General features: G+C 41.0%; 1 protein-coding gene across 2 annotated transcripts in view; it reads right to left on the bottom strand.

The window, feature by feature from the left end:
- Positions 1–12,310, bottom strand: part of Magi3 (membrane associated guanylate kinase, WW and PDZ domain containing 3) — a 172,940-nt gene that overhangs the window by 25,319 nt on the left and 135,311 nt on the right. For both annotated transcript variants that reach the window (XM_090334056.1, XM_090334057.1), the window contains exons 9-12: positions 8,966–9,154; positions 4,945–5,550; positions 3,766–3,797; positions 2,386–2,542 (exon numbers count right to left, since the gene is read on the bottom strand). In XM_090334056.1, the coding sequence (XP_090190182.1) occupies positions 2,386–2,542; positions 3,766–3,797; positions 4,945–5,550; positions 8,966–9,154 (984 nt within the window). The remainder of the gene's footprint in view (positions 1–2,385; positions 2,543–3,765; positions 3,798–4,944; positions 5,551–8,965; positions 9,155–12,310) is intronic.

Genomic DNA, 12,310 nt, shown 5'->3' with positions numbered 1-12,310 from the left:
ATTTACTGAATCAAATCAAAATGTCTTTGTACAAGTACTTAAAATTAAAAATAAGTAAATAAGAAGCATGTTTCCTATATGAATGGGAAGTCTGAAGAAAGGTTTTCCACACAGAAAACCTTAAATCTCTGCTTTGCTATGCTGACACTTGGTCTTCAATTTTTTGTATATGGCCTGAAAACATCAAGGTAAGTACTTGCAACTAGTTAAGTAAGCATGAAGTCAGTTTCATATGATGTTTCTAATTGTGTATATCTTTTTTCAAGGTACATATAATTTTTTTTTTTGGCCAGTTCTGGGCTTGAGCTCAGGGCCTAAGCACTGTCCTTGGACTTTCTCAAGGCTAGTGTTCTACCACTTGAGCCTCAGCACCACTTCCAGCTTTTTTCTATGTGTGTGGTACCGAGGAATCGAACCTGGGCCTTCGTGCATGCTAGGCAAGCACTTTAACCACTAGGCCAAACTCCCAGTCCAATTTTTTTGTTTTGTTTGAGATAGGTTCTGACTTTGGAGCCCAAAGTGGGCTACAAACAGTACACGAAGATATAATTCTTCTTTTCTTTCCTGTTTTTATTTTCTCAGTAATAAGGTTTAGAACTCAGGGCCTGTGTGCATTCCCAGCAAAAGCACCTGCTACTCAGGCCACACTTACAGTACTTTTTGCTTTCACTTTCAGATTTTTTGGGCGGGGTGGGGGGGGAGGCATGGGGTTTGGACTGAGGGCCTGGACACTGTCCATGCGTTTCTTTTGCTCAAGGCTAGTGCTCTACAACTTGAACCACCGCGCTACTTCCAGCTTTTTCTGTTTATGTGGTACTAAGGAATCAAACCCAGGGCTTCATGCATGCGAGGCAAGCAGCCTTCAGAGATCCTCCCCGCCTCTGCTGCCCCCCGGGAAGTTTAAATTATTCCTGGGCCGTCTCAGGCTGCTATCTTGCTACTTATGGCCCCCACATACTTGGGATCCAGCCTAATTTTTTTTTAATTTTTATTTTTGCTAGTCCTGGTCTTAAACTCAGGGCCTGAGCACTGTCCTTGGACTTTCTTAAGGCTAGTGCTCTACCACTTGAGCCACAGTACCACTTCCTGCCTTTTCTGTGTATGTGGCACCAAGGAATCAAACCTGGGTCTTCCTGCATGCTAAGCAAGCACTCTACCACTAGGTGAAACTCCAAGCCCTGATATTTTTTTTTCTTTTTTTTTTTTTTGTACTGGGGATCAAACCGAGGATGTTGCACTTGCCAGGCAAGCACTTTGCCACTGAACTATACCCATGTCCCCCGCTGATTTTTAAGATAAGGTCTCACTAATTTATTTGTGTAGGCTGCTCTTGAGCTGTGATCCTTCTATCTCTATCTCTTAATTAACTGGGATTGTAGGTATAAGCCACTGTGCCATTTGGTATGAGACTAAATCCAGTTCTTAAACAGAAAAACTATTCACACTTAAATCTGCAGTTTTAGTTTGGAAAATATTTGTTATTAGTAAGTTTGAATAAAAAGGAATTTCTGCCTTTGTGCCTTTTCTTTCCTCAGATGGATTCCTCTAAGAAATTGACTCAAGTTTCTTTTTCAAACTGTATTCCTCTCTCAGTCCCCTCTCAAATTCAATGATATTTTCCTGTAGTAAAAACTATTTCTGATTCATTCCCTCTTCTCTCTCTTCTTCCTTTTGTTTCTTTCTACACAGAGTTTTGCCTTATAGCCCACGCTGGCCTTGAACTCATGATCTTCTGTCCCCTGAGTGCCTGGACTATAGGCATGCACCACCATGTCTGGATCTATTTTTATATGACCAATACCAGCTTCTCAGAAGGGCCCCATCAACTCTCCACACTGTTCCTGCTTTCACCTCCAGCCAACCATACCCCAGGCCATGTTCAATGCAATTCCTTCTGACTTTTTCTTCTATTTTCCTCATTATATCTCTTATCTTCACTTGGCTTAAGCATCCTTTCCTGTTTGAAGTTCTACCTTACACTTCCTAGTACTCTCACTGATAAAATTACCTACTTCTAAATCCAGGTTGCAATTTACCCAATCAATCCAACCTTCCATTTCTGACCTAAGAGGCCATGCATATTTATTTGTATACTTGTTTGCTGCACATTTGTGTTTTTCCTTTAGGTTTAATAACATTGATGGTATGGGACTATGTAACATACTTATCTCTCTATTCCAGTTCATAATAGGATGGCAGAAACCTTCACATGGCTAGGAAAAAAATGAGTGAACGCTGAGGGCACGTGTGTGAGCTCAAAGTTCTATTACAATGGAACCGAGGGAGCAACTTCTCAATATGCTTTTGAAAGACAGGAAATGGACAAGTTAAAAAAAAACTTTTTTTTTCATCATGTGCTCTTGAAATGCTACATTAACTACTTACGTTTGTCTTCATACAGAGTCTTAGATTTCAGGTAGACCTCAGAAGGATCTAATTTCGGAGATCCTGACCGGATAATGCTGGGTGGAAAAGGCATGGGCTGTGGAATAGGTTCATTTATGGCCTCCAAACTTCCTGACATTTCTTTGCTATCTGTTTTCTAAAATACAGAAAAGACATTATTCAGTATTTGTAAAAGTAAGATTGTTAATCCTTTAAAAACACTACCATATGAAATGTGTTTGCCAACTAAAGTCACAGCTAAGGGTTCAGCTACAGTTTCAGATGACAGGTCTAAGTTGAGAACTGAGGTTCAAAGCCAGCCCAGGCAAACAAATTTAAGAGGGTTCAGAATCCAAATGCTAGTCATACATTCAGAATTCACTTCTACAGGCATGTAAACTAAATGACACTAAAATGTTTGTAAGCAAGTCTGGCAAAAGGCTTCTGTCAGTCTCACGTTGAACAGTCTTGCCAATCTTGCACTATCAAATATGACTTGACTTGGAGATAAAGGTAAGCAGGAACACAACAGGAGCACTTGTACAGAGAACAACAGGAGGCACAGGGACACCATCAGAAAATTCCTAATAAGGCCCACTTCCTACTTGAATTTAATTTACAGTGAAGATGCTTAAGATGATAAACTCTCTCTAGGAAAACGGGATGCGAGTCTTCAGGCCAATTGAAATGCATTATGGGAAAACACCCCATGCAAGCAGGCAGTCACAAAAACAAGGGCAGACTAGCTTATTTTCATACTTTAATAATTTTCCCCAAATCATCAAGCAAAATGACTCCTCTTTCTTTCTCCTTTCTCCATCCTTCTCCTCTTCCTCCTTCTGCCTTATGATTATTATTATTATTAATATTATTTTGTACTGGTACTGTGGCTTGAACTCAAGGCTTTGTGCTTAACCACTTGAGCTGCTGATAAGATTCTCTCAAATTTGTCTACCTGAGCTAGCTTTGAACCCTCACTCTCAGATCTCAAGCCTCCTGAGAAGCTAGGATTATAGATGTGAGCTACTGACTCCCTCCTCAAAAAAACTTCTCTTTTTTGTGTCTTGGAGCTTGAACTTGGCCTGGGCTAATGCTGAGCTACTTCTGCCCTTGCTCTTCAGAATCAGAGAGTAGAAGGACTTTGATGGAGGGTCTACAGTGTGCCACACTGTACTAGAGGACAGGACTATTGGCAGTTTGGGCTTCTAGTGCCCCAGCCTCCACCCAGGACTTCATACTGCTCTCAAGTTTGGATCCATGGCCAGCAGCATAAGCCTCCCGACCTCTCAGCCATTACCACCACTCGGGAGCTGCTCTCAGGGGAGGGTGGACCTCTCAGGGCACAGGGCAGCAGTGTTTGAAGATCACTGAGATACTCACCATCTTGGCAGTTTTAGATGGTGAAGGAGGACCTTTAAAAAAAAAAAGAGTCAAAATTTAGAAACAGAGGAAGCATTCTTAGATCACCAACATTAATAATGTGTATGATAAAACTAGCTACCGCTTTGAGTAGGCTATAAGTTCTTATCTAACTCCTCCCATGTGCCCAGTGTTATACATACATGATCTTGTTTTGTTTTATAACAGTCCTAAGGCATGAATAGGATTATCTTTAAACAGACAAAGGTTTTCCTCTACAACACAGAAGCGAAGTAGGAAATAGACATAGAAGTGTCTGACACTCAAGCCTGGATTCTGTTACATTTGTTGAAGACCGGGAGACACTTCAGCATTAAAAAGAATTTTTTTTTAAACCTAATTCTGAGCATGTTCTACCATTTACCCAGAGGAAAAGCTCAAAGATTCAAAGAAACGAGAATGAGGGAAAACTCTCCAATGAAGTTAAAATGCTCATTTGTCTCAAAAAGGAAAACTGAAAAACAGAGTGATACAAGAAAGACAGTATAAATTCCATTCTTTAAAATGCTATGGAGTTAAGAAAGCCTATTAGTATGCAACTTTGTTGGTAGTCCTTGGAACTGTTTTTATAATCAATGAGACAGTTCGTGTCCGGTGATGATCTTGAAATATAAACACTTCATTTCTCTCTTCACCTGAGCACTGCGAGATTTGATTAACCTTTAAGAACAGAGACTAGAGTTAAAGATAAAAGCCAGGATGGCTGCCTCTGTGGAGCAGTTACCATGCTACCCCTTGGTCTCATGCCTGTACAGATGCACTGGCTCTTCCTTGAGATCCTTGGTGCATGATAAAATTCAAGTGAAGTACCATTGAGAGAAAGGTTCAATTTCTATTATTGTTATCAACAGAGAAAATGAGGTTAAGAGGATACACTTTACTTGAAAAATATTGCGCAATATTTTAAAGCCATCAATCAGATTTTAAAAACGATACAGTGGGAGAGGAATAGAATGCAACCACTAATAACTAACACACCATGGAAAGGAATGCTGCTATAGATAGCAGCAGATAGAACCTTAAGGAAAACACACACTATGTGCCAGGGGAAGTGTTGGGGAATGTGTCTGCCTATGTGGAGGGTACCTAAGGGATACAAATGTCTCAACACTCTGGCTCCTCTTGGTTGCATTTACTTACCTCCTCTTAAGATGAGCAGAGGCACATCTGCACCTACTGGGAATTGCTTTAGCACTTCCACCACCTGGAGATGTGTTAAATTCTGTACATTCTGATGATAAATTTCCTTGATTATATCCCCTTTCTGAAGGCCTTGACACCACTGACTGTCCAATATCATTTTAACCTTCTGCCCAGTAGGGCTGTCAGCAATGGCAAAGCCAAAGCCTTTGGGGCCCTTGATCAAAGGGATAGTCACAAGCTCTGGCTGGGAGCCACCAGAAGATGCCATGGATGTTCTCTGTTCACTTGGATCTGATGGACCATCGAGACAATCACTCATCACCACATGTCCTGATTTTCCATTCTGGTCCAGAACCACTGCCCCTGGCTTAAAGTCCTGGGCATTCATGCCAGTTTCTCCTTTTGTTAATGACTGTCCATTGATGATCGGGGTAGCAGCAATGATGTCCACCACAGGATCTTCACTGTCATCAGGGAGTGGATAACCACGACACAAAGTGAGGTTTACATACTGATTGACGGGCACCAACTGAAACATCTGGACAACATCTGCATGGGTGTGCCCCAAGACACAGTTGCCATTGATGTCCACAATCACATCACCTGAGAAAATACAATGTGAGAACTTTAAGTCAACAAATAAGGTGATTTTTTTTCATTGAAGGGAAAAGAAAAAATAATTCAATATAAGCAGTGGATATATTATTTAAGACACTGAACTATGTGTGGTTTTGCCTTGTTTACAGAATCATGATCACTTTGCCTGAAGAATCACCACCATTCAAAATCACCTTCAGGGTGCTTTTGCCCTCTTTTCTCAATCATTTGATTCTTATATTTACAATGATTGTTTAAAAGATCACAGACACATAAAGGTGCCTTGGTTTGTAGGTCTCAAAAATCAACATGAACACTGTTAGAAATATTCGTCTATAAAAATTTCATAGTCTAAGAAGATATAAAATGAGATTAATTGGAAATGAAATTTTGCTTTCTCTTCCTCTGATGAAAACTCACAGAATTTTCCTGGAGGTATAGTATTGCTAGCAAATTTAGGTAAATCTGAAATTATATTATAAAATTTTGACATCATATATAATAGACATAAGATGTGTTTCATAGGCAAAATATAAAGGTTAAAATTGAAAACTAAAAAGAAAAGCCCTATTAATCTCCTTCATTCTCATTTTGTTTATGCTATAATTTGAAGTTGTGATCTTATTACTACTTCAGCCACACTCTCAAATCTTTTTGCCTTTGTATTCTTTTTTGCTTTGGCCAGATATTGGGTGTCATTCTACTAGTTCTAGGTTTTTTTGTTTTATACTGGTCCTGGAGCTGGCTGTAACTGAGGGCCCTGAGCTATTTTTTTTTTGGGGGGGGGGTTTGGGTCATGGCATTTGAACTCTGGACTTGGGTGTTGTCCCTGAGCTCTTTAGCTCAAGGCTTTCACCCTACCCCTTAAGCTACAGTGCAACTTCTGGCTTTCTGGTGTTTAATTGGAGATAAAAGAGTCTCACAGACTTTAGTGCCCAGCTGGTTTAGAACTGTGATCCTCAGATCTCAGCCTCCCGAGTAACTAGGATTACAGGCATGAGCTACTGCGCCCGGATTTCTACCCCACACCCTTTTGTCACTGGATTATAGGTATGAGCTACCAGTGCCCAGATACTTTCACTTTTTTTTACCTGGACTTCAATCTTCCTGTTTCACACCTAGCTAGGATAACAAATGTTATCCTTAAGAACTCCATGTCTGGACTGATTCTGAACTATGATTCTCCTGATCTTAGCCCCTAAGAGTAGCTAGAATCACAGAGGTAAGTACCGCACCACACAATGCATGGCTTGTGAGGCTGGCACTCTATCACTTGAGCAATGTCTCCAGCCATGCCTTTTGCTAGTTATTTTGGGGATGGAGTCTCTTAGACTTTTCTGCCCTAGCTGGCTTCAATATCCTTTACCTTGCAGCCTTCAGAGTAGTTAGGGTTACAGGTGTGAGCCATTAGCTCTTGGCTTTTAAGTTTTCCTTTGTAAGTTTCTATTACTTCATTGGAAAGGCATTATCAGCAATCTTAATTCCTAAATGAAAACAACATGGTATTTGTCATGAACTTGGTTTCATGACCGACATTTGTATTTGTCCGTATTACATAGTATGTGAAATAATAGAGTTTGAATAGTCCAGGGCTGGGAATTTGGCCTAATGGTAGAGTGCTTGCCTAGCATGCACAAAGACCCAGGTTCAATTCCTTGGTACCACATACATAGAAAAAGCCAGAAGTGGTGCTGAGGCTCAAGTGGTAGAGCTCTAGCCTTGAGAAAATTCAAGGACAGTGTTCAGACCTTGAGTTCAAGCCCAGGACTGGCAAAAGAAAAGAAAAGAAAAAGTCCAGCAAGCATGTAAGAAACAATAATGGAATACTGAAATTCTGGGAAAATGTCTCAATTTAGTGTCTTATCCTGAAGCTCCTCCTCAAGAACAGAGAGGCTCAAGGACAGAGTCCAGGCCATGAGTTTAAGACCCAGGACAGGCAAAACACTAAAACAAACAAACAAACAAACAAATAAATCCAAACAATTACCAAGGAACAATCTGGGGAAAAAGATATAAAAGACAGCACAAGTTCATACAGCTGTATAAAGTCATTAACATTTGTATCTATAATTCTTATTGTCAGTCCTGGGACTTGAATTCAGGGCTTGGGCGCTGTCCCTGAGTTTGGTTTTGTTCAAGGCTAGCATTTAACTAGTTGAGAGCCCCATCATCACTTGTGACTTTTTTCTATCTGAGGAATCCAGTGCCATATAGAACCAGGGCTTCATGCATACTAGGCAAGCACTCTACCACTAAGCCAGATTCCCAGCCCTTGTGTCTATAATCCTTAGGAGTTGGCCAGGAGCACAGCCTAGTGGTACAATGTTTGCCTAGCATGCCTGAAGCTTTGGTTTCAATTCTTCAGTACCACATACTCAGAAAAGGCCGGACGTGGCACCTTGGTTCAAGAGGCAGAGCACTAGCTAGCCTTGAGCAAAAAGTGTTCAAGGACAGTGTCCAGGCCCTGAGTTCAAGCCCCAGGACTGGCAATAATAATAATAATAATAATTAATAAAGTTCTTAGGAGTTCAATCTTACTAGTAGCCAGTGGGACTAAGGAAGCAAAAATCCACTAGGGATGGCTGGGAATGTCAGTGGTAGACTCTTGCCTAGCATGCATGAAGCCCCAGGTTTAATTCCTCAGTACCATAAGTGGCACTGTGGTTCAAGTGGTAGAGCACCAGCCTTGAGCAGAAGAAACTTAGGTACAGTGTCCAGGCTCTTAGTTCAAGCAAAACAAAGACAAAAACAAACAAAAAGACTCCAGTAGGTGACAGTGGCCCACACCTGCAATCTTACTCAGGAGGCTGAGATCTAAAGATGACAGTTCAAAGCCAGTCCATGTAGTAAAGCCCAGAGACTCTTATCTCCAAAACAAGCACTTATAGCAAAAAGCTAGAAGTAAAGCTGTGGCTCAAGTGACAGAGAACTAGTCTTGAGAAAAAAAGAACTCAGGGACAGTAAGTACCCAGGCCTTGAGTTCAAGCCTCTGGATCAGTACAGAAACAACCTTGGAGAAAAACTATAGAATTTTGACATTACTCTAAACATCACAATGGACCATTTTTCAAAAAACAAAAACAAACAAAAACCCATAATAAGTGTTAGATAGTTCCAAAAATACACAGTATAATAAGAAAGTAATAATAAATCATTGGCTTTGTATAGTCAAATGATAATTTAAAGATTATACAAAGTATTAAAAAAAATTAATACATTTTGTATGCTTTCTCTGCTGGCTCTTGAGTCTTCTCTCAAGCCAGTACACGTTCAATTTTCAAGTTACATTTATTCTAATGAGAAGGAACTTCTCCCTTCTGTTGTGTACTTTGTTCTCTTCCTCTGTCTCTCCCCTCCTCTCTCTGTCTTTAGTATGATGGTGGTTACAGTACCACTATTCCTGGCAACTCAGACAAGTTACCTGGTGCAATCTTCCCATCCTGAGCTGCAGGCCCTTCTTTCAGCACATTCTTCACCTGGAGGAACTCATCAGGCCTGTCTCCTCCAATGATGGTAAAGCCAAATCCCATTGCGCTTTTTTTCAGTGATGCTCGAACTAGGACACCTTTCAGTTGGGATGGGTCTCGAGTAAAATGTGATTTTTCCACATCTGGGCCAAATAAGGAATAGATTTGAGAACAAAAGTAATTACAGTGAATTCAGCCCTAAAAATCAGTTTTCAAGATGGTTTATATAACTCTAGGAAAAGAAACTATAAAGGAAAACATTCAGAGAGAATCTAATGTCATAAAGCAGTTGGTACTTCACTGGGGGTGACAGTACTAGACTTTGAACTCAGGGCCTTGAATCCTTTTTTTTTTTTTTTTTTTTTTTTTTTTCACGCGTTTTGGGGCTTGGACTCAGAGCCTGGGCACTGACCTTGAGCTTTCTCAAGGCTGGTGCTCTACCACTTGAGCCACAGCACCATTTCCAGCTTTTTCTGTATATGTGGCACCGAGGAATTGAACCCAGGGCTTTGTGCATGCTAGGCAAGCACTCTACCACTAGGCTACACTCCCAGCACCAGGGCCTTGAGTTCTATCACATTTCAGATAGGGTCTTGTGCTGTTAGCTCCACACCTAGATCTTCCTATCTCTGCTTCTTCCTAGCCAGCAAGTCCCTTCCATTTTATAGGATGTTGCATGTCATTTGAGAAAGCTTCTACTTATTCTTCCCATCACAAGCTTGTCTGTACCTACTTTCCCTAATCCAAAGTCTGTTTTAGTAGCTTCCCTTCTGGTAGTTTCGGTTACCTGTACTCAACCACAGTACACCTTATTAAATGGGAAAAAATCCAGGTAAATAATTCCTGAGTTTCTAATGTTCTAAGCAGTGTGATGAAATCCTGTGCATCCGGCTCTACTCCATGGTGGTGGGAACCACCCTTTGGCTTTGCGGGTCTATGCTGTATACACTCCCCACTCACTTAGTTGCTGTCTGGGTTATCAGATGGGCTCCATGGTGTCCTGATGCCTATATTCAGGGAACTCTATCTCATTCAATAACAGCACCAAAGCACAGGAGTGCTGCAGGTACAGTCATATGTATATGTTGAAAAAAAGCCAACGAAGAATTTCTGTCCAGTGAACACATTGTACCAATATGTATGTACAGGAAAAACAAAGCATATAGAAGGCTTCCTATGGGCTTGGGGAGGGGTATCTTGAAATGTATCTCCAGTAAATTAGATAAAGGGTGGCTACAATTTATTGATCACAATATGCCACATACCATCATATGCACCATATATATATATTAATTTACATTATTGTAACCACCCCAAGAAAAGGTATTATTATTCCTACTTATACATAACATTAAAAATTGGATGCACAGGAGGCTCAGATAGGAGGCCACTCCAGGCAAAAAATGTTTGTGAGACACCATCTCAACCTATGTCCAGAAATGGTAGCCTATACCTGGTTGACCAGCTAGAGGCTAAGGTTAAAACTGTCATGACTTGACTCCTGACCAGCCTAAGTACAACACTCTGTAAGGCCTTATCTCAACAGAGAAACCTGGATGTGGTGATATACATTTGTCATCCCAGTTATAGTGGGAAGTGAAAATAGGAAGACCATTGGGCAAAATGTGAAACCCTATATAAAAATATAACCAGAGCAAGCCAAGTACCAAGGGCTCACCCCTGTAATCCTGGCAGTTCAGAAGGCTGAGATCTGTAATTTGCAGTTAGGCCTGGCAGGAAATCTATCTCCAATTAATGAACAAAATGCTGGACTGGAGGTGTGGCTCAAGTGCTATAGTAACAGCTGTGAGTAAGAGTGTGTGTGGGGGTCTTAGTGTGAGGCCCAGTATTAGCACAAAAATAAATTGATAGCCAGAGCAAAAAGGGCTGAGGGTCTAGCTTAAGCAGCAGAGTTCCTGCCTAGCTATTATGAAGCCTTGAGTTCAAACCCTAGTACTACCAAAAACAAACAAATTAAAAAACCCACTGTAAACAAAACAAAAACTGACCACTATTTAGACTGGAACACTCATCACAAGTTGTAGCCAGTACTTTTTTTGGGGGGGGGTCAGTGGTGGGGCTTGGACTCTGGGCCTGGGTGCTATCCCTGAGGTCTTCAACTCAAGGCTACAGCCCTACTCCTTGAGCCACAGCACCACTTCCGGCTTTCTAGTGGTTAACTGGAGATCAAAATCTCTTGGTCATTAGTGTTGTAGGCTGGCTTTGAACAATCATCCTCAGACCTAAGCCTCCTGAGTAGCTAGGATGACAGGTGTGGGCCACTGCGCCCCACTAGTACTTTTTTTTTTTTTTTTTTGCTTGTGCTGGGGTTTGAACTCAGGGCCTGAGCAATGTCCTTGGGCTTTCTCAAAGCAGGTGCTTGACCGCTTGAGACACAACACCACTTCCGGCTTTTGTATGTATATATTGTACTGAGGAATCGAACCCAGGGCTTTGCGCATGCTGGTGAGCACTTTACCAGTGGGCCACACTTCAGACCTTCCCCCTACCCTTTTTTTTAAGGCTATGAATTCTCAAAGGCAAGACCTTCCTTAATCTTAGTCAACTGTGAATAACCAGTGATCAGCAAAGCACTGGGAAAATAGGAGATGCTCAAAACTACTTGTTAAACTTTGAATGTTTGATAATACATATGTAAAGCTTAAGGGGGGGAGTTGTTTACAAAGAGTAGATGCAAGATAGAACTATTTTCTTCCTCTTCCTCCTCCTCCTCTTCTTCTTCTTCCTCTTTTTTTGCCAGTCCTGGGGCTTGAACTCAGGGCCTTAGCATTATCCTTGGGCTTTCTCAAGACTAGAGCTCTACTACTTGAGCCACAGCACCACTTCTGGCTTTTTCTGTGTATGTGGTATCGAGGAAGTGAACCCGGGTAGTGGTGCATGGTAGGCAAGCATTCTACCACTAGGCCAAACTCCCGGCCCAACTATTTTCTTCTTAATCAACAAAAGTGGAGACTTTATTAGATTCTATAATATGGCTAACAGATCTCTTGTTATCACTGACAGTGGGAAAAAGGTGGAGGTAGGGAGATGAATAATTCCGAGACAGCATTTTCAAAATACAGATGACTAGACTAGATTCAAAAACTCATGCATTTAAAAAAATGTTCTACTAAGTGATTCTGCTGTCACCAATATCTATTATTCCATGTACAGGTATAAACAAATAACTTGTTACTGATTAACGTTGGTTAATGAAGAATCCTGAATAGTTAAGAGATATTAGACTTCAATGTTAACTAAAGAGTAGCTCATAATGAAGTAGAAATTTAATATTATAC

The sequence above is a fragment of the Megascapheus bottae genome, chromosome 6, assembly GCF_031878675.1.
Source record: "Megascapheus bottae isolate mThoBot1 chromosome 6, mThoBot2.hap1, whole genome shotgun sequence".
NCBI lineage: Eukaryota > Metazoa > Chordata > Mammalia > Rodentia > Geomyidae > Megascapheus > Megascapheus bottae.
Note: the sequence above shows the minus strand (reverse complement) of the source record. Positions and strands in the feature narration are given on the sequence as shown.